The sequence below is a fragment of the Phocoena sinus genome, chromosome 4 (assembly GCF_008692025.1).
Source record: "Phocoena sinus isolate mPhoSin1 chromosome 4, mPhoSin1.pri, whole genome shotgun sequence".
NCBI lineage: Eukaryota > Metazoa > Chordata > Mammalia > Artiodactyla > Phocoenidae > Phocoena > Phocoena sinus.
The window spans coordinates 142726771-142748566 of NC_045766.1; the positions used below are offsets into that span (position 1 = coordinate 142726771).

General features: G+C 49.7%; 1 protein-coding gene and 1 non-coding gene across 2 annotated transcripts in view; one reads left to right on the forward strand and one right to left on the reverse strand.

Moving 5' to 3' along the window:
- UBASH3A (ubiquitin associated and SH3 domain containing A) overlaps nt 1–21796 on the forward strand; it is a 40943-nt gene that overhangs the window by 11801 nt on the left and 7346 nt on the right. Inside the window, exons 6-11 of the mRNA XM_032631087.1 lie at nt 691–899; nt 7309–7432; nt 12651–12750; nt 15540–15662; nt 16975–17067; nt 21294–21438. Coding sequence (XP_032486978.1) covers nt 691–899; nt 7309–7432; nt 12651–12750; nt 15540–15662; nt 16975–17067; nt 21294–21438 — 794 coding nt within the window. The remainder of the gene's footprint in view (nt 1–690; nt 900–7308; nt 7433–12650; nt 12751–15539; nt 15663–16974; nt 17068–21293; nt 21439–21796) is intronic.
- On the reverse strand, nt 6159–6291 carry LOC116753715. Its single transcript, XR_004349817.1, has one exon. It is a non-coding gene; the product is annotated as a small nucleolar RNA SNORA61 (small nucleolar RNA).

Consider the following 21796-nt stretch of genomic DNA (forward strand, 5'->3'; position numbering starts at 1 on the left):
GAAATTTGGGGAAACAGTGGAAACATTTCTGGTATTAAAAATGGACAGTTGCAAAGATTTACGAGTACATTGTGCTGCTTGCTAATTTGTTTAGATAATGATTTGAGTGAAGCCTCGGTTCAAGACTCCCTCCCCGTGGGACTGATTGCTTTAGATAGAAAGCTTGGTATGCTCCCTTCAGACCCATGGAACAAGTATGAATGAATCCACCGTGTTCTGTGGTGTGGGAGAAGCTGTAAATAACCTCACTCCAAGGCGGGCGGATGTGAACATCTGGTTATGCTTTGAGATTTTCATATAAGAAATAAGTAAACAGAGATAAATAGGTAGGTAGATAGTAGACTGATAAAATAGGTAGATAGATGATAGAGATAGATAGATAGGTAGATAAATTGATAGGTAGATAAGAGGTAGATAGGTGATTGATAGATACAGATGTAAATAGATACAGAGGTAAATAGATGATAGATAGATAGATAGATGATAGAGAGATAATAGATAGATGATAGATAGATAGTAACTAGAGAGACAGTTGATAGATAGATACCAAAGTTCATTTCTGAATGTACCTGAACAAGCGTATACCTCCTTTTGTCATATTCTACTGTCATCAGACAGAGGCTTGGATGTGTCTTGGAGACACAGAACCCATCCTTGCTTGAGACGTGAAGACACTTTCCTCCGTTCTAGACCCTGAGGGTCCTGTTCCAGTACAAACCGCAGAACACGGATGAGCTGACGCTCAGTCCCGGTGACTACATCTTCGTGGACCCCACTCAGCAGGAGGAAGCCAGCGAGGGCTGGGTGATTGGGATCTCACAGCAGACCGGCTGCCGGGGCTTCCTGCCCGAGAACTACACGGAGCGAGCTAGCGAGTGTGACACCTGGGTGAAGCACAGGTGAGCGCCACTCTGCCCCTGCAGCCCAGACGCCTCTCTCAGACTTAGTGTCTGAGAGCGTCTTTTTGGAAACAGTGGCCGTGGTGCTTGTATGCTTCTAGACAGTTCCATTGTTGGTAAAAATTGCCTTCTCCGTGCTAGCAACATTATCCCTGCAGGTATATGGTAAATATCTTGGTTGATTTGTGGTTTTCCACTGAAAACATTCAGAAAACATCAATTACTCTACAAAACTTTTCTGAGATCATAATCCCAAAAGGACTACAAAATACCACTTCCTTATTATGAGCAAAACAAATTATAGAAGCATACAAGCACCGTAGAAGAGATAATTCAATTAAAGATAAGCCAGTGAAATAAATTACGATACATCCATACAATAGAATACTTGAGGTTTTTAAAAATGATCACAGGGAAGTATTTTATGTACTGATATAAAAAAAATCCAAGAGAAGTCGCAGAACAATGTGTATAGGATAGTACTAACTGTGGGGAACAGATGCATTAAAACATTACCCTCTGTACTTAGATCTGCACGATATGTATTTACATGCACGTCCGTACATAAAAGTTCCCTGGAAGGGAAGATGTCTATAAAGGTCTAACAGTGGCTACCTGCAGGATTGAGGGTGGGAGTTGGGAGAATGGAATAGGAATGGGAGGGAGACTTTTCACCCTCTACCACTGCATAATTTTTAACTTTGTGAACCATAGAAATGCATTACTTATTCAAAATCTAAATCAATCAATTTTAAGTTTAAAGAAAAGAATATAAGGAAACTGGGTCAAAGGGAGAGAAGTCAGACAAACCCAGGGCCAAGCTCTGTGCACACCATGCACGCTGTGGGCCCCAGGCTCCCAGCTCTCGCACACCCAACGTGGAAAGGGATATGGCTTCCACGAAAAGATCACAGCCATCCCAGGTGTGGGTAGACCAGTCGTCCCGGAGAAGCACAGTTTTGCAGATGTGGACACGGCCGTGTGTCCGGTGGCCACAACAAAATCACAGGACATTGGTGTCACGAGGGACTGCAGAGATAATCAGGTACATCGTCATCCCTGAGAGCTGAGAACACTTGGGCCCAGGGAGGTGGAGGGGCCAGATGACATCATGCAATCAAGGAAGCACTTGGTTCCTTTTAGAACCAGCTCAGACCATCACCCGGTCCAATGAACCATTTAAGGAGCAACAAGGGAGAAGATACCAGTTCCACCCCAACTGACCATCTGAGGTCCAGGTGGTGCGGGCTCCCGTCTGGTCCCTGTCCTTTAGCAAGTCCTCCAGTCCTTGCTCAGGACAAGAGAGCATCACTGTCGCCAGGCAGTCGGCAAACTGGATGTTTCTAGAACTATGCAGCTAAGATAGTTTGTGGCTATCGCATCTTTCACCTCACAGTTAATCTATTATTAGTCACCTGTCACCAAAGTAACGGTTCCAGCTTTTAAGCTGAACATTTCTGGGACTATTCCTTCTAGAAACAAGTTTCCCCTAGGAATTGATAAGTATTAACAAGAATTATAGCAAAAGAAGAGAAAACTAAGTACTGGGCTGGGCTGTGGGGTGTCCGATTGGCCGTGTTTTGGAAGCACCCCAGCTGTGCTGGGGAAGAAGTAAGACAAACAGTGACATGTGATTATGGGTCAGAAGGACAGAGAGCCAGCACTGTTGTTGGACTCAGCTGTCCTGGCTAAGTCTTTTAAAATGGCCCCAAATGTACTTTATTAAACTTCAAGCTTTTAAATTCAGAAGATGGCCCTAGAATGTCTGGACACCTTACTAATTGGTTGAGCAGAAATGCCGTCCGATGATACTGTCCCGAGGCTACTTCAGCTGTGGGCAGACAAACTGCTGTTTACAGACAGTGGATAAATATCCCTGACGGTGTCAGCACAGAATTCACACTTGGGACGTGCAACCCAAGCAGGAAAAAGTATTGGCCTTACATCAGTGACCCATCACCAATGCGACAATTCAGCCTTTGTGCCAATAGTTCAGGGTCTCTGGATTCACTCAGCAACAAAATGACCCCACAATATTTGCCTGTTACTTTGAAGAAAAAGATCAGAGGTGACCACTGTGATATTGATGGAACATAGTTATGAATCGCAGCAGTTTTCAACCCTCCACAGACAAGAATGTATGTAGCCTAATCTCGAACAAAGAGCCATGAACGTTAGAGCTTAGAGGACACTTTGTCCTCTTTGAGCCAAGATGAGAGTACCAACCCTGGAGCAGTACATGCTCAGTAACTTTCCAAAACCACAGAGCAAGTTCCTGGCAAGTAGCTCAGACATAATAGAGATATTGTCATGGGCTGCATTGTGTCCCCCAGATTCATACGTTGATGTCTGAAGCCCCAGCACCTCACAATGTGATTGTATTTAGAGATGGGTCTTTAAAGAGGTGACTAAGGTAAAATGAGGTCACAGGGTGGGCCCTAATCCAATTTGCCTGGTGTCCTTATAAGAAGAGGAGATCCGGACGCAGACACACACAGAAGGATGGTCATGTGAGGACACAGGGAGAAGATGGCCGAGTACACACCAAGGAGAGAGGCCTCTGGAGGAACTAACCCCGCCCATACCTCCATCTTGGACTCAGCCCCCAGACTGTATGAGAATAGGTATCTGTTACTTTAGCTGCCCCGTCCATGGTACCTCGCTACGGCATCCCTAGCAGACACAGTCCACACAATCCCACAGACGGCAGCTGTGCCCCTTTTAAAAGCCAGGGAGAATTTAAATACATCTATTTCTATGGTGTAAGTTAAGCAGTAAGTGGGTCTCCAACGTTTCAGAAAAAAACAGAAGTATTAAAATGCTACCTTCTTTCCTTTCTCTTCTCATCACCAACATCCCCATGGTAATCAAGGTTGTATTTCATTTGAAAGAGTAGCAAAAAAAAAAAAAAATTCAATTTTTCTCTCCAGCTGTAAGCTTCACAGATGTTATTTATAGATAAGGAGGCTTCATTATCTGCCCGAGGGCCCGGAGCAGGGTGCCCGAGGGCCACACCTCGCCCTCAGGAAGGGGAAACCCACCAGCATTTCCTGTGTCAACATGAGACTGCAAATACTGAGAGGCTCACTAGAAGAGGGAATGTCAATGGTCTGAATATGGGGATCACGTTCTTGTCTATTTATGACCAGTTAAAGATGTCGAATGTGCTGACATCTGACGCTGTGAGAATATGAGCCGTGTAAATCTATTTGACCTGGATCCTGCTGTTAGGGACCAGGGTTCTTAGCTTCCTTAATCAATGGAAATTGATCAGAGGCCAGACAAGAAATTCAGGCACGGCTTTGTTGGGACCACTGCTGCCACAGGGGGGAGTGAGAACCAACAACAGGTTCCCTTGCTTGCCTGCTCCCCGAGGGGGGGCGAGCTAGTTCCTTATATGGGGTGAGGGTAGGGTGCGTCCAGGGGTCAGGCTGGAGGGGCGACTTAGGTGGTCTGCCCACCCCTTAGGTGGCGGTGTGTGCAGGGGGCCTGCGCAGTGCCCTGCCTTTGCTCCCGACACCCTGTTTCTGCTCCAGGCTCTTCAAAAGTGGCAGTTGGGTTTTTTGGTCTCTTTGTATCTTTTGGGTCCAGAATTTGACCCAACTGGGTATGCACTCAGTTATTTTTAGTCCTGTACAGTTTCTTTGTATTCTGTTGCTGGAGGAGAGGTGTGTCCAGGTGCAAGGCCTGCAGCAAAGGGTCCCAGGTCCCAGCAAAAGGTCCCAGGTCCCAGCCTGTCTCACCGCCAGTAGGATTTACCGCTCAAGACAGGACAGGCAACAAGATGGGAAGAGAAGGTACGACTGGCAGACAGTTTCAGAAGTGAGTTCACTACATCGAAACACCGCGTGGGCACTGAGGGTCCCGGGCGTACGGTTGTGATGGTGAAAAGCAGGTGGCCTGAGCCTGTGGGCCCCTGAGATGCAGGAGAAATGATGCCACTCCCAGCTCAGGACCCGGTTAGGGTCTCAGGATGGAGGCCTGGGAGCCATCAGCTTTACGAGAACTGGGGGACTTGGGGCCACTGTGGGAGAGAAAGGCAAACATTTACAAATGGGCCGAATAAGTAGAAACACACCACGTTCATGGTGGAGCAAAATGAATCCTCCCAGAGCCATTTCCAGGTTTAATGAAATTCCAGGGAAAATCCCAATGGGATTGTTTGTTGGAACTTCACTGAGTGATTGAAAAATTTATCTGGGAGAATAAATAGGAGAGAAGAGCTGAGAACACTTTGAAAAATAAAAGTGATGAGAGGAGATATTTACCCTACCAGATATTAAAAGCATGTTATAAATCTATAATATGGTACTGACTCGAGGGAAAGAGAAAAAATAGATCCGTGGAACAGACTAGCTAACAGAGCAGGAGACCCGGTATATTAGGAGGTTCCTATCAGATAAATGCATCAGAAATAGGAAAATAAATGGGTGTAAAATAAAAGGTGTTCTCTATGACCTCACAGCACACACTGATATCAGTTTAATTCTGAGTCAAGATTTAAACAGAAAAAGAAAATCATTTTAAAATAGAAGGCAGTTTAAACGACTGTATTTCTGATTTCTGGACTGGGGAGAGCTTTGAAAGCAGAGAAGCAGTGGAATGGATCTTAGGGTGAGACTTAACAGATGTGTCTTTAATACTGATTATTAAATGCTTAAAATGTAAGCCTTCTGTATGTTAAAAATCATACTACAATTTAAAGAGCAAGATGAGAACATGCTTTCCAGAGAATAGTAATAAAGACGTTCCCTTACCAGTCACTCACGTGAGCGGACTGTCTGCCTCCTTCTCTTCCCCCGTAAACTGGAGGCCCAGGCATCCCTGGATACTCTGCCCACCTGTTGATTTGTGTCCGATTTTTTCATTGAACCCAGAGGCCACCTACTGCATTCCTCACTCCTATCCACCGGGACGGGTGAACCATCAGAAAGGTGTCCACCAGCTCTGGTCACCTGCAGCCTCTGGGCCCACGTGCCCTTCTCCCCACAGCACACTGTGATGCTGGGTCCAAACTCCTAGCCAAGGCCACCTGTTCACGGCGCATTGCATCCCATCCCTCCTGGGCATCCCATGCCCTCCAAGGGCATCTGCCAGCATCATCTGTCATCCTAAGGCCCTCCCCCATGGATCCCCCCAGCAAGCAAACATGCTGTTATCTTAAAAACAAAATCAAGCACAAGCTCTCTTTTTTTCCCATTTCCCTCTCTAGCTACTGTCCATTTCTCTCCTCTGAGTGTACGTATCTTTTTCACTCAGCCTCGTTTGAAGCTAGCCCACACGCTCTAAAGCAGACTACAGGCCTCCTGAGGACAGCTTCAGTATAACTAGTCGTCCTTTTACGACCACCAGGACAGGTGTTCAGACCCCATGGGAAAGGGAACCAGAGGTGCTTGTAAATTGTTTTTAACTAGAGTTTACAAAGATGGCCTTTCGCTTTCTAAAAGGAATCTCCCCTGGGAACCTGGCCATTTCTTGCTCTTGGAGGATTTGCATCCATGACGGTCGGCACCTGGCCCCTCCCCTGTTCCTCACCTCGGCACCAGCGCCCACTCACCTTCCGGAGTTCTCACAGCTCCGGTGTGCCGTGACCTTTGCCCTCAGTGGTCCTCAGGGCTCCCAAACGGCTGCCCACCCGGGGCACCTGTCTTGATCCCCTAGACGGGCAGCAGTTCCTTCTCCGCGGGCAACTGCTCGGGTACCGTGGTCACCCACCCGCCCACTAACGCCTCTGGGCCTTTCCTGTGTGTTGCAATGCTGTCTAATGTGTCTGTTCTGCTCCCTTGTCCCTGTTCCCAGCCACGAGCATCTTCACACCTTTGGTTATTTTAGAAGGCGATTCTTACGGGACGAGGCACTGGTTTGCTTGGGCCTCATAACAAGACATCACAGACGTGGTGACTTAAACAGCAGGTGTCCCTTCTCTTGCAGCCCTGGAGGCTGGAAGCCCGAGCTCAAGCTGGTCCCTCCCGAGGCCTCTCTCCCGGGTGTGTAGATGGCCGTCTCCTCCCAGTGTCCGCACATCGTCATCCCTGTGTCCTGATCTCCTCTTCTCAAAAGGACCCAGTCAGATTGAATTAGCACCCACCCTAGTGACCTCATTTTACCTTCATCAGCTCTTTAAAGGTCCGACCTCCAAATAGGGTCCCATTCGGAGGTCTTGGGGGTCAGGACGATACACCTGAGGGCACACAGTTCGGTCTGTAACAGGTGGTGACGGAGAACATGAACCACCACCACTGGCTCAAGAGCTGCTGTGTGCTGGGCACTGAGCCGTTTTGAACCATTGTTTCGCTTCATCCTCACGATGACCCAGCCCACCTGTCGCGTCGCAGGCATGCTCTCCATCACGTGACGACCGGATGCTTCCCAGGGTCGTCACGACACTGATCTCTTTCCTCTCCCACAGGACGTACACCTTCGGTGTAGCCCCAGACCCGAGCTCCGGGAAGGATGGTGAAGCCAGCAGCAGACGGAACGGGGAGCCTCAGCCTCTGCCCGTGTCCCAGAGCAGCAGCCTGCAGTCCCTACAGGTGACGGGGCCCTGAGGTCAAATGAGCCGCTCATAGCCCCACTCTGTGTCAACTCCGGGTAGACTCGGCTTCTCAGGGGCAGCTTTCATTCAGACACGGCTGCCCTGAGCTCAGACCCAGGTGGGCCAGCAAGGGGCCCACCTCTCTGCTACCAGGTCCCCCTGCTCCGTCCACCCCGGGCAGCGGGTGACCCCCGCACACACGCACACACTGCGAGCCTGAGCTCTGTCATCATGGCACTAGGTCACGGGGCAGGAAAGGGGCAGGGACCCAGCCCTCCTGGGGTCCGCACTCTCACCCTAACTCCGCCATCGGCCAGCTGGCTCCTCCCCCAAGAGCCCACCGGCCCCCAGAGCTTGCCTCCAGTTCAGACAAGAGCTGAGCGCAGGGCAGGGGACACTGGGACCCTGGGAGGACAATGGGTGACCTCTTTAGCTGGGCCTTCAGGGGGTGAACGGCCTGGGTGGAGAAGCTGCAGACTGGGAGCCAGAGGCCTGCCAGCCCAGACCGATGAAAATGGGGCCCCCGGCCCAGACTCTCTGGGAATGAGGGGGGCCAGCCTGGACTGGGGCCGTGGGCTCCCTGAGGCTGAGCCCCCCTTTCAGATTGAAGGAGGGGAGGAGCTGGCTTGCAATGCTCAGCCCCGAGCTCGAGCTCGGCCTCTGTCTGAACACTGGTGCTTTAAATGAACGAGAACCTGACACCGTCCCCGATAACAGAACCCTCCCCTGGCCTGAGGTCACTCCATCCAGGTAGTGAGAAAGCAAAACTGGCCATCGTTTTGCTATGGTCGAGTAGTGGGCTGAAAAACGTCTCCAAAGAGGTAAGGTCCCAATTCCTGCCACCTATTATGAGGAAAATGGTCTTTGCATGTGGGACTGAGATAAGGATCTTGATGGGGAGATTATCTTGCAGGCCCTAAACCTAATCACAGGAAACAGGGGATGTGATGCTCATAGACAAGGAGACAGGCACACAGGGAGAAGCCACGTGACCTCGGGGCAGAGACTGGAGCCACACGGCCACACATCAAGGATGCTGGGGCCACCGGGACCCTCCCCTAGAGCCTCTGAGGGGGCCTGGCCCTGCGACGCCTTGATTTTGGACTGCCAGCCTTCAGAACTGGAAGAGAATAAGCTTCCTTTGTTTTCAGCCCCCACAGCTGGTGCTTTGTTACAGCAGTCCCAGGAAAGGCATCCGGCGCCTTCTGTCAAAAGATCTGATGCAGCCCTGCTGTTGTGTGGACCCGGGGGTTAGTCCATTCCATTCGCCACGGACCTTTCACTTTATCATAATATTCCTGATGCAAAGCTCTGCATTTCAAAGTTCAACTCCTCCGTGCTCTTCCAGGGAAGAAAATGCCCCCAATCCAAAACCTCAGCCCAAGGCAGTGATGGTGCTTTGAGACCATCAGTGAGCAGATCCAGGTTGGGAGCACGTGTGTGTCCCGTGACCTACTGGGAAGATCCGTCCTCAGCAGGGGGAATGAAATAGAAAGGGGGTCCTGGTGTCCGTGCAGGCAATCCCATAGCCATACTTCAAAATGTAAGACAGCAACGGGACTTCCCTGGTGGCACAGTGGCTGGGACTCCGTGCTCCAAATGCAGGGGGCTCGGGTTCGATCCTCGGTCAGGGAACTAGATCCCACATGCACGCCACAACTAAGGAGCCCACGTGCCGCAACTACGAAGACCACATGCTGCAACTAAGACCCAGTGCAACCAAATAAATAATTTTTTAAAAATGTAAGACAGCAAGACGACCTTCCCCTTGCAGCTGCCGGAGGTCGGTGTTTGCATCCTGGACCAAACATCGGCGCCCTCCACCACAGTATTCACGTCACCTTGACCTTGTGCCCATTTTGAAGACTCGGCCCCAAGGCCCCGAGAAACTACATATGGAGACTTTGACCGTCCCATCGGCTCACAAACACCGCATTTCATGCACCCGTCAGAATGTAGTCAGGTCCACCGAGAAGAGCGCTGTATGTCAGGCAGCTGGAGATTCTGCATCCCCCCGGGGATGGATGGGCCCCATGAGGGGTTGGGAGGGTCTGGCTGGGGCTGCCCATGGTGCCGGACCCAAGAGCGCTTGTGAGGCAGGTGCAGTTTGCCCGAGACCCTACTTTCTGGTGTCTGCCCTTCTCAGCAATTCCCAACCACTTTCCAACATGCGGGGACTCTGCTGGGGCCCCTTCGTCCTTCTTGATGAACTTGAAGACATGCTGGGGGAGCAGCCAGAGGTGCAGACCCTCGAGGCCCCACCCCTGTTGGCAGAATCAATCCCAAGGGCGTGGTCAGTAGCACTGGCTAGTTTCAAATGAACACAGTGTCTCTCAGGGTGTTTACCTGTTAAAAATACCTACATTTTCCTCTCCAGTATTTGGGGGAAACCAGAATGTGATTCTGGGTCTGGTGATGGAGTTCACACTGAGGAGGGCCACATCTCGTCACCTCTTCCTCACATCACCCAATAGCAAAGATAGAGGGACTCCCCCGGTGGTCCAGTGGTTAAGACTCTGCACTTCCGATGCACGGGGCGAGAGTTCGATCCCCGGTCAGGGAACTAAGATCCCACGTGCTGCGCAGGGCAGCCAAAAGAAAAAAAATAGCAGATACATTTTCACCCCGAAGCCCACCTTCAGAGGGATGTGAGGCCAAAGATGGGGAGGGAGAGACAGGGTCCACCTGACGAAAAGGAGTGGTCAGGGCAAAGCAGACCTCTGGCTGGAGCTGTCTCCTGTCCAGACGCCCTCCCCCTTCTGACCGTCCCTGGTGACCGTGGCTCCAGGCATGACCAAGTCCCCCCCCCCATGACCTCCTGTGGCAGGCACTGTCAGCTCTGCCCCTCGTCCTCTGCCATCTGTGACTCATCTTTCCATGTTGGTCCAGAGGCCCCAGTGAGATCCGAGGCCCCCTAAGTGGGGCACCTGTGGACGACACCTTGTGTCCCAGCATCTGGCACGCGTGTCCCCAGACCCTGACGGCACGAGTCCCCAGAGGCAGCGGGCCTGTCGGATGCGGAATTTCCCATCCTGCTCCAGAGTTGAGTCCCCTGAATGGTCTGGGCCTGGTGCTGGGCAGCACCGCCCCTGCCCCCGGGGCTGGGAGGCGAGCTCCTTCAGAGTCCCGGCCCAGCCTCAGTGCCTCCCTCGAGAGGTTGTCTGTCACCTCTGGGGCTCCCGGGGGAGGCCTGTGCCCCACACAGCTGTCCTGGTGGCTCCACGTCGGCTCCGCCCTCAGCCTCTGCGGGTCACTCTCACCTCTCCGGCCACCTCAGCTCTCCCTCATTCTCTCCGTCTTTTTTGCAGAAAATATGCTCAGGCTTCCTCTCGAGGTCAACCTCTCCCTCCGACATAGCACAGCGAGAAGGTTCAGCCCCAGCTCCCCTGAGGAAACCCCCAGCCACCCCGCACATAGAGGTCCCCTCCTCAAAGACCCCCCACGCCACGGCCTGGAATGCAGCCCTTGGGTTAATTCACCAAAGCACTGACCTCCCCCAGAGCAAAGGTGGACGTGAGCCCTGCAGTTTTGAGGCCCAAGGGCCGTCTGAGCCCCTGCCCAAGGCAAAGGGGGAGAGCTCCAGAGAGCTCTGCTGTTTCCACAGCTGGACCCTGCTAACCTCCTGTCGATGCCTTTCTCTCCCCAAAATAAATAAAGTAAAATAAAGGGCTGTTTTCCCCTAGCACTCAGCCAAACAGAAAAATGCCAGTTATGGGAAAGAAGGGCCATCAAGAAAGGAGAAGGAAGGGGTAGATGCAGGGCTTCTCCCCTGGGTGCCCAGAGCTGAACACACGCCCTGGCACCCTGGAGAACAGGGTGAACCACATTTAAGCAGAGAACCACATTTAACACACCAACACTGGGGTGGTCCCTGAGGGCCCCTCGGAAGAAAACGAGTGCCAACAACAGAGGAGACTAGGATGGATGGATGGATGGCTAAATGATAGATAGATTAGATAGAGAGATAGATAGATAGAGAGATAGATAGGTAGATAGATAGATAGGTAGGTAGATAGATACATAGGTAGATAGATAGAAGATTGATAAATAGATAATAGATAGATTTTATAGATAGATATAGATATAGATACACACACAGATGGTCCCCAACTTACACTTGTTTGACTTTACGATGGTGCAAAAGCAATATGCATTCAGTAGAATTTTGAATACTTGAATTTTGAATTTTCCCAGACTAGTGACATGTGGTCCAGTCCTCTCTCTGATGTTGGGCAGATATCAAATGATATTAAATGCATTTTTTACTTAAGATATTTTCAATTTATATGGGTTTATTGGGATGTAACCCCATCCTATGTTGAGGAAGATTTGTACATATCTAATAGTATATACATATATCTATTATATATATCTATTATATATAATAGATATTATGTAATCTATAATGTTATAATAGTATAATATAGTACATTATGATAGATATAGTATATTATAAAGATTATAATTATATTATATAATTGAATTACAATTACATATCATATTATAAAGTAATAAGTGTATATATTATTATATTTAGATAGATTCAGATCATTCCTAAGAAGTCACTATGGAAGGGTGAATATTTGTGTCCCCCACCAAATTCCTATGTTGAAATCTTGTTGATCAATGTGATGGTGTTTGGAGGTGGGGCTTAGGTCATGCGGGTGGAGCTCTCATGAAAGGGGTTAGTGACCTTATGGAAAAGACCCCAGAGAGCTCCCTTACCCTCCACCGTGTGAGGACACAGTGAGATGTTAGCCCAAAAGAGGGCCCTCACCTAACTGTGCTGGTGCCTGATCTCTGGCACCCTGAGACTTCCAGCCTCCAGAACCATGAGACACAAATTTCTGTTGTTTATAAGCCACCCAGGGTATTTTATTACAGCAGCCTGAAGGGACCAAGACAAAGGATAAGAACTTGGAAGAGACAGAAAGTAGACAGTTGTGCCATGACGTGGGTCATTTGTTCTACTTCCTTTTCATTTCCTATGTGTGCTATAGTGCCCAGAAAATTAAAAGTTGCAAGAAATCAGAGATCACCTGCAATTCCTAGCCCGTTCTCATCATAATGATCCTGGTAAAACGGGCTGTAGCTACTGAGCGAGGAAGGAAGAGACGTGGTGTCCAGGCCACCACTGGATGACGGGGAGAAGCTGCTGGAACAAGTCTCATAAGGTGGGTGTTCACTCTCACGTGCCTTTCTTTCCACCATTCCAGGCCACCATACTGAGGAAAAGCGTCCTGGTGGTGCGCCATGGGGAGAGAGTGGACCAGATCTTCGGGAAGTCCTGGCTGCAGCAGTGTTCCACTCCCGACGGTAGGTGCAGTCCTGGAGAATCCAGAGGCAGGAATTAGACAGAGCTAACAGATGAGATCACGTCTCAGATTTCTTAGCCAGAGCCCCTGGGGCACCATGCTTCAGAATGACCATGCATAGACTGTTCATGTGGGATAGACACACGCTCCATCTCTCTCCACAGGCATTACATGTGTGCATGTGAGCGTGTATGCCTCTGTAAGTATCTTACCTCAAACGCTTTGGGGAAGATGGAGGAATGGTTTTCAATAGTAAGCAAGTCTGCTGGAGTGACACGTGGACAGCCCTGTGTGTCCCAGCAGCACACACATGGCATTTGGTTAGTGGGTAAGGCACTGCCTTGAAAGCAAGTCACTCTGACCGCAGTCACGGACCCTCAGCTGCTGGCACATACCCCAACTTGCAATCTCACAGCTGCATCTTTCTGAGTCATCTTCCCTGCAGTGGTCGCTTCCCTACAATGTCTGGCCGTGCTATACTCAACTGAAGGGCATATTTTTTAACGTATTGGGTGCTTACCCCAACTTCACCCCTCTGGATGCCAAGAACTGAGAACAGGGCTTGTAAATACAAAACACCCACAGTCTGTACTGATCCACAACTGCATCACACACATCCCCTAACGGAAAGCCCAGAGTGCCACTATTTCTGAGCCATGGATAATTATATAAATGAAAGTATTAAATGAACCTAGTGATAAAATCCATTCACAGTGGCTGGACTTGCTGAGCCCTTGGGGATCCCTCCAGGAGCCCAACAGGCCAAGAAAGGGGGAGGTGAATAGGGGAAGCATTGGCAGATGACCTGAATGCAGAAGAAAATTCCTGAGCAAATGACCTCATGACTACACCTATCGCCAAGAACCCATAGAACTAATGCAATGCTTGTCTCTACAAAACAAGACCAAGTAGAGGCACAAAGGCTCAAGGAAGAGATACGTGGCTCTGAAGATGCACTGACATTCAGACAAAGAATTAGAAGACACTTCCTGCAGTAAAACAATTACTAAAACTACAGACTGAAATGGCACACACGTCAGTATTATATGATGGTGGTGGTGGTGTGAGAACCAGACCAAACAACCAACATCAAAAAAGAGTGACTGGACTTCGTAAAAAGAGGGAAAAGATTTGGTCATCTACGCAAAAGATCAAGTCACCTATAAGGGAAAATATTTTAAAGGCACTGGAAATTCCCAGCTTAGAGGAAGCTGTTGATGGATCTTCTACCAGGTAAGGAAGCCCTGGTAAAGTGCCTTGTGACTGTCTACTTGGTCTGAATGCTGCAAGTTGCAGCGTTTGATCAATTACAGTGACGGGTATTTGGGGACACTGCTGGCCTCCCCTTGCATTCTGGCGTCCCTCCTGGTGTCTGCTCACTTCTGGACAAAGGACCCACACCCTCTATGGCCCCTGACTTCCCAGCGGCGCTGGCCCAGGGCACCCCTATTCGCTCAGACTGTACTCCTGTCAGAACCCAACCACCCCCCGGGTCCTCGGCTTCTTGTGAGCTCTGCCCTCTGCCTCCCAAAGTGATCACAGATAAAGCATCAGTGAGGGCAAAAGACCTCAGTGGAGTAGTTTCACATTTGGGGATGACAGATGCCCTTGAGAATATGACAGAAGTGACGGACCTTCGCTTTGAATGAAAAACAAATACCAGCTTTCCCTGCGGGCACACCTAACACTGGCATTTAATAAAGGTCTGTAAAGCTTACGGTTCAAACAAAGTCTCTGCCAATGGAAATTCCAGGGAGGCAGCTTCCAGAAAAATCTTTCATGGAACCTAAAAAGCACAAGGCATGCAGATAGCCGCCACCTGCCTCCCCTTGGTGAACTGCTGGGAGGCTGGGGTGGCGTGTTCAGGAGCAAGTGACAGGCCAGCCGTATGACGTATGGCAGGTCTCAGGAGAGGCAGGTTGGCTGCTAGAATCTGTTGTAGCCAGGAGGTTTGGGGGCCGCTTGGGAGGATGAGAGGGCTTGGTGTGGTGAGGCATGGTTATCCATTTATCCCCAGGGATAATTGGATAATCTGAGGATGAGATCAGACCTGACCCTATTGGCCACTACCTCTGAGCCAGGCTCCGGGCTTCAAGCATTATCTCGCTGATTGGTTCAGACAACTCTGTTGTTTCCCGATTTTTATTGATAAGGGAGATTAGTCAGCTGCCTCTACACACACAGCTAGTAACTGTTGGTGCCAGGATTTGCACCAGATCGTCCAATCTTCGAGCCCAAGGTCAAACTCAAAGTGAACCAAGGTGCTCTGAGCCTCTGAATGGGTTGTGGTGGTGGGGAGTCCCAGTGGAGCCCCCTGATGTCCAGTCCTGCCTCAATCAGCTGACTAATAACACACAATGCAGGACCCTCTCCCACCATCTGTATTCTGTCCTGTAGGCAATGGGACATCTTCAAGCTATGGGGATGGGTTGAGTTTCATCTAATTAATTAATACCAATTTGAGATTCTTATCGAGTTAAGCTAAATCAGTCTCGGTTCTTAATCAGGAAAATTGTATGAATGACTCTTCGGGGGGTGTTTGAGAGGACAAAGAAGGTCTCATGGTTCCTATGGCTGAAACATACGTTTTCTGTGTTTGAGGGAATGGGTGGTGAGAGTAGGGCTTCCTCCTGGAATCCACATCACAGAGCACGCTCAAGAAAAAACACAGTCGACCACAATGTAAATAATTACCATGTTTCAAATGTGGGTCTTGATCTTAAGAGTTTAGTGGGACAAATAGGCACTAACTCAGTGGAACTGAGCATCTGGTACGTATTTATGCTTTAGGGAAATACTACCGGCCAGACCTGAACTTCCCTCGCAGTCTGCCCAGACGGAGCCGAGGTATCAAAGACTTTGAAAACGATCCACCTTTATCGTCCTGTGGAATTTTCCAGTCCAGAATGGCAGGTATGTTTGAGGATCATTCTAGTAGGAATAGTAACAATAGTTGTAGCAGTGATTATCACTCACGTGTATCGAGTCCTTGCTACGTGCCCTTTGAGGTCACATCTCCCCTTTATATAAGGGCACCAGTCCTCATAAATTGCTCATCTTAACTTGATCACCTCTATAAAGACCCTACATTCAGAGAATGTCACGCTGTGAGGCATGGGGTTAGGACTCCAACGTATGAATTTAGGGAACAGAAATCAGCCCATCACAACATCCACGGAAACCTCGCTGGTGTTGGTACTGTGCAGATTTTGTACTGAAGAGATCTCCTTCTCTCCCAAAGACCAGGTCCTCTGATTTTGCAAGAAGAAATGTGATTTACAGGCTTGTCCTTCCATGAGCCCCAGCGGGCTTGAATTTCCATTACTACAGATGACCATGAACTTGAAACAGCACCCACTTGATGCTCATAGTTCTGTGGGTCAGAAACACAAACACAGCATGGCTGGGTTCTCTGTTCAGGGTCTGAACTCTGATATCAAGCTGCTGGCTGGGCTGACTTCCCACCTGGAGCCTCCTGGAAGCAGTTCCACATTCATTGGGCTGGTGGGAGAATTCAGTTCCTTGTGGTTGTAGGACTGAAGTCCTCACTTCCTTGCCTGGTGCCAGCACAGGGCCTGCTGGATTCCTAGAGCCCACCCACCTTCCTCGTAACATGGCCCCCTCCATCTTGGAAGCCAACAATAGAGAATTTATTGCATGTCAAATCCCTCTACCTTTGGTTTTTAAAAAAATTTTATTAAAGTATAGTTGATTTACAATATCATATAAGTTTCAGGTGTACAGCAAAGTGGTTCCGTTTTAGATAGATAGACAGACAGATAGATAGATAAATGTTCTTTATCAGATTCTTTTCCCTTATAGGTTATTACAAAATATTGAGTCTAGTTCCCTGTGCTCTGAAAAAGGACCTTGTTGGTTGTCTGTTTTATACATAGCAGTGTGAATATGTTATCTGACTTCTTTTCTGTGACTGGCTGGAGAAATCTCTGCTTTTAATGGGCTCACCTGAATGGGTCTGGCCCACCTGTGATAACCTCCCTTCTGCCTTATAACATAACCTGGTCACAGGGGTGCTAGCTCACCGTACTCACAGCTTCCACCCACACACCAGGGGATTATACAGGGTGTGTACACGGGGTGGTAGTGGGGATTCTTGGGGCCACTTAAGACCCTGCCTGCCACGGGTAGTAAGCCACCTGTTGGAGTTGCCACCATGGGTAGCTACAGTTATGAAGAGGGCACTTCTCCACCTGCTGTCTTCCAGGGGAAGCTCTGCTGGACAGTGGTATCAGGATCACCTCCGTCTTCACCTCCCCAGCCCTCCGCTGTGTGCAGACAGCCAAACACATCCTGGAAGGTCAGTGAGAACTGTAGCTAGCTTCTCATGTGGCCTTGACCTCATGACTCTTCTCCTGGGGGAGACGACAGTGAGCAGAGGTGAGACTGGGGTGGGTGACCACGAATGGCCACACAAAGTCACACGACAGCTGTGAACCAGCCCTCGAGGACTGTTAGGAGGCACTGAGCCAGTTAGCATTTCTGGAAGCTCAGGATTGTAATTCGCCTTTGGCCTGCTTCTGCCATGTGTTTTTTTAAAAAGCTGGGGGCGAGAGTGTTCCCAGAGAGCTGAGAACTGCTGTGGTCCCTTCTCAAGTCCAAAATGCAAGACTCCCTGGGCAAGGGAATCGGCTCCTGGGAGCTGTTCGGCACCATCAAAAGCTGCTGTGTGATCGGAAGCCAGTGGCAGACCCTTCTGAGCGAGTGTCCACCTACAGGAAGCAGCAACTTCCTGCCAGAGATGGGCAGCCTGCCCTGGAGGTCCTGGTTCCGCCCCTCCCAGTGTGGGGAAGGGGGCACAAGACCTAGGTCGCCACACGTGCACGGCCGGTCCTCCACAGTGATGGGAATGAGGGCAGAGCGTGTGGACACAGGTGTAGCAGGTGGGCACATGTGGAGGAGGGGGCTTGCCTCTGCTTTCTCAGAGACACAGGAAGTCAGGTCACCAGGCGAGCATGGGAAAGGGGAGCGCTGAATGTGTGACATGCTTATTGGGGAGGGGCCAGGACAGGGGTGGGGAAGTGCAAGGCGAACATTGGGTAGCACAAAGGCCACTTGACGTCGTGGGCACAGCCTTACACGGAGACCCATCAGCTGGGCTGAAGCTGCCCCCAGGCGTGCGCCAGGAGGAGCGGAAGGACCTGGGGCTATAACCCCGTACGGGTTTGAGAAGTGAGTGCAATGAAGCCAGAAAGGGTGCGAGGTGCACAGGGAAGGGCCGTGGAGATTGAGTGGAGATTTTAAGCTGTGTAAGGTAGGGAGTTAGGGGCTGGGGGAGGCCAATGATACCAAGAAAAGAGTCAGCTCCGTGGAGTGAAATCCCGGGAGGTGGCTGGAGTTTTGGAATCCGACACGAGGGACAGGAGGCTACAGAGAAAGGAAGGCTGGCTGGAGATAGAGAAGGGGATGGCACTAAGCTTAGACGGGGTTGCAGCTGCTGGGAATGACCGACTAGATCAAGGTCAGGGAGGAAGGACATCAGTGGGGGAAGGGGACAAAGCGGAAAGAGGCTACTGCTGGAGCGGTGTCAGAAAGAGGGCAGCAAGCAGACCTTCACGGGAGGAGCTGTTGAAACGATGGCAGGTCCGCCAGCCCGAGCCCCTCCCCAGTATCCCCTCCACGTCGATCAGAGAAGCTCTGACAAAGTGCCTTCCCGATTCTGCCATGCAGCTGGGAATCCCTCCCAGGGATGGACCTGATCCTGGCACAGGACCCGTGTGGGCCCGTGGCCAATCCAGTCCCTTCCTACCTTCTCATTAACGTGCTGTTTCTTGATCCACCCGCTAAGTTGTGAGGGTAGAAACCCATTTCATCACCGTCCGCTTTCCACACATTTAAAACTCGGAGGTCGTCTCTGTGCATCGTCAGCCCTGCAGACGTCCTCCCTTTGTCATTTCTCATCCGAGCACGACAGGGGATCCTGGACTCCCCTGCACGGTTTCTCGGGTCCCTGAGATGGAGAAACGCCCATGGTTTCCCCCACTGTTGAGATGTGCACGTTCATTGCTTTGCTTCCCTGCAGCTCTGGGCTCTGGACCCATGGAGCCGAGGGCAGGTTAACGCACAATGTCAGCTGCTAAACAAACCCGGGAGGGGCCCAGGACCCCGCCGTGTTTGCTCTGTTTCCATTTGATAACTCTTAATAAGTAGGACAGAAGAAAGCAAGATAGATATGAAGTCATTCTATCCCCGGATAGCTTAGGATCAATATATGTGTAATTAACCCAACAGCTACAGTGATCAGATGTGAAGAAAGTAAGAAACACGCACAGATACAGGATAAAAGGTGACGGGCTCATCCCTGATTCTCCTATGCCCCCCACCCGCCTTTAAACCTGCCATTTAATGGAGCTTATTTTGTTTTAACCCATCCGAGAGGCTGATACTTTTCCACTAACCTAAAAAAACACTTGAATTTCCATCTGAGGCTGGCAGCCCACAGGCGAGCGGGGGTGACACCTGCAGATAGCCTGTGTCCAGCCAGGCCAGCACGCGGATGTCTCTGACGGTGACTACTTCCTCCGAGTCGCCAGGCCCTTTCCTAATGATGCTCTCAGGCTCCCTTTCCCCATCCAGCCTCCCAGCCATGGTCACAACGTATGAAAAAAAAGATAAAGGGATATTCTTTAGGCCTTAAACGAATATAACTGAGAGCTTCAAAAACATTTTTCGTAACTTTATCCCCTTTCGGTTATCATTCATGTTTCTTCATTATGAATGTATCTGTTCCAATTTCTCTGACTTCTATTATGTGGATCTCTTGCATTTAAAATAAAAGCTCCCCAAAATATTTTCTGACCATGCAGATGAGGAGAGCACGACAAAGTCAGTTTAAAGAGCATAAATCCATAAATCCTGTGTTAATCCAGAAAGCAGGATGCCCGGCCTTCTTCATATGTCCTCGAACACGACCATCCTGTCCCCCAGAATGCTAAGCTTTATCTCACCACCATGTCAGTGAATGTGTCCAGACGGACCATTTCCCAAAGTGTGACCCACAGAACAGGAAGAGTGCCCAACGCCATTTGGGACACTCTCCAGACTCTTTTTTTTTTTTTTAATTTTGTAGGGTATTATTTTTCTGTTTTCAATTTATTTTTTATTGAAGAATAGTTGAATTACAATGTTGTCTTAATTTCTGCTGTACAGCAAAATGACTCAGTAATATGCATATATATTCTTTTTCATACTCTTTTCCATTACGGTTTATCACAGGGTATTGAATGTAGTTCCCTGCACTCTACAGCAGGACCTTGTTGTCTATCCAGCCTATATATAATAGTTTGCATCTGCTGACCCCGAACTCCCAGTCCCTCCCTCTCCAAACTCTTTCTTCGTGTCACCTATTCCCGGTGGACACGAGCTCCTCACAGGCTGCGGGAGAGCCTAGGAGCCCCATCAACCAGCCCTAACTCTCTTTTCTAAATGTGCTTTGCAAAGGAACCCATTTCATGGGCCTGAAATACAATTGGGGAATGGATTTTATTGCCAGCATTTCCGTTTAATGTCATTTTCTCCATTTCGAATAAAAACATTAAGGTCTTGTTTTTCCCCCACTCAAAAAGAGGTGACTTTAGTTTATAGGTCTCTTACTGAAGGTATAAAAAAAAATGTCAGCTTATGGAATGTGCTTTTCTGTAGCGAACATATGTACTATTTTTGGCAAAACAGATGAAGTATACTTAGATGCAAATATGATTATATGAAGTTTTGTCCAAAACAACTTCACCAGTTAGATTTTACTGAATTCATGACTTCCATTTCCAGTTTTTTTAAATTTACAATAGCAAGTGGAGGTTTTTTCTCATTAAAAAAAAAAAAAATTCGGGCTTCCCTGGTGGCGCAGTGGTTGAGTGTCCGCCTGCCGACGCAGGGGACACGGGTTCGTGCCCCGGTCCGGGAGGACCCCACATGCCGCGGAGCGGCTGGGCCCGTGAGCCATGGCCACTGAGCCTGCGCGTCCGGAGCCTGTGCTCCGCAACAGGAGAGGCCACAGCAGTGAGAGGCCCGCGTACTGCAAAAAAAAAAAAAAAAATCCTAGGGAAGGGCCAGTTGTGAGATAGAATGTTCCAGAAGGTGACTCCCATCCACCCTCCGCTTCAGCTCAGTCCAGGGTCAGTGTTTACCAGGATGGCGCTTCCGTGTGACTAACAAGCTCCACGATTGCCCTCGTCTTTTCCTCAGATCACTGGACCAGCCAAGTCCTCATAGGTGCAGGTTCCTTCTTGACCCAAGGAGGAGCGCGGGTGCCACGTGCTATGGGGCTGCATCGGGTGACCAGGATGAGCTCCAGGGAGGCTGCTGCCAGTGGCACCTCCCAGATCCCAAGAGACTCTGGCCCTTCCTGATGAACAGAGGGTCATCACTCCTCTCATACCCTCCAACTGCCTGGTGGCTTTTGTCTGAGAAATAGTGTAAAGTCAGATTTTTTTCCAAAGGTTTGATTTAGACCTAGGAAGAGACTTCTTTACAGAAAGCCAAAATAGACGCCGAAGATGATAAGCACTTGTATTCTGTTAAATCCAGAGCTCAAACTGGAGAAGAAAATTAAGATAAGAGTGGAGCCCGGAATCTTTGAATGGACCAAATGGGAGGCTGGCAAAACTACCCCAACCCTCATGACCCTGGAAGAGCTGAAAGGGGCGAACTTCAACGTCAGCATGGATTATAGGTGAGCCGCCTCGCATCGTCTGCTGCTGGGGTTTTCTCGTTCTTGTTAAAGAAAAATTACCCACGACACTTGGTAAAGATACCAAGGAAGGCTTTATTCAAGAAGGACCACTGCAGTGGGGGGTTGCAGAACGGGAGGAAGATCAGATTCTCCTCCGAATATAAGGCCAAGTGGGGATTCTTCCTCCCAGGAGCAGGGTGGGGTGATGGGAGATTCTTAAGAGAACAGGGTGATTCTTGCTAAACGGAACCTAAAAGGATCCTTGCTGTGGGCAGGCCAGGGGATCGGACACCTCCTGGGGTTGGAGGGGAAGCCGAGTTTGCTCGGATATCCAGAGTGGTCAGATACGGGGGTGGGC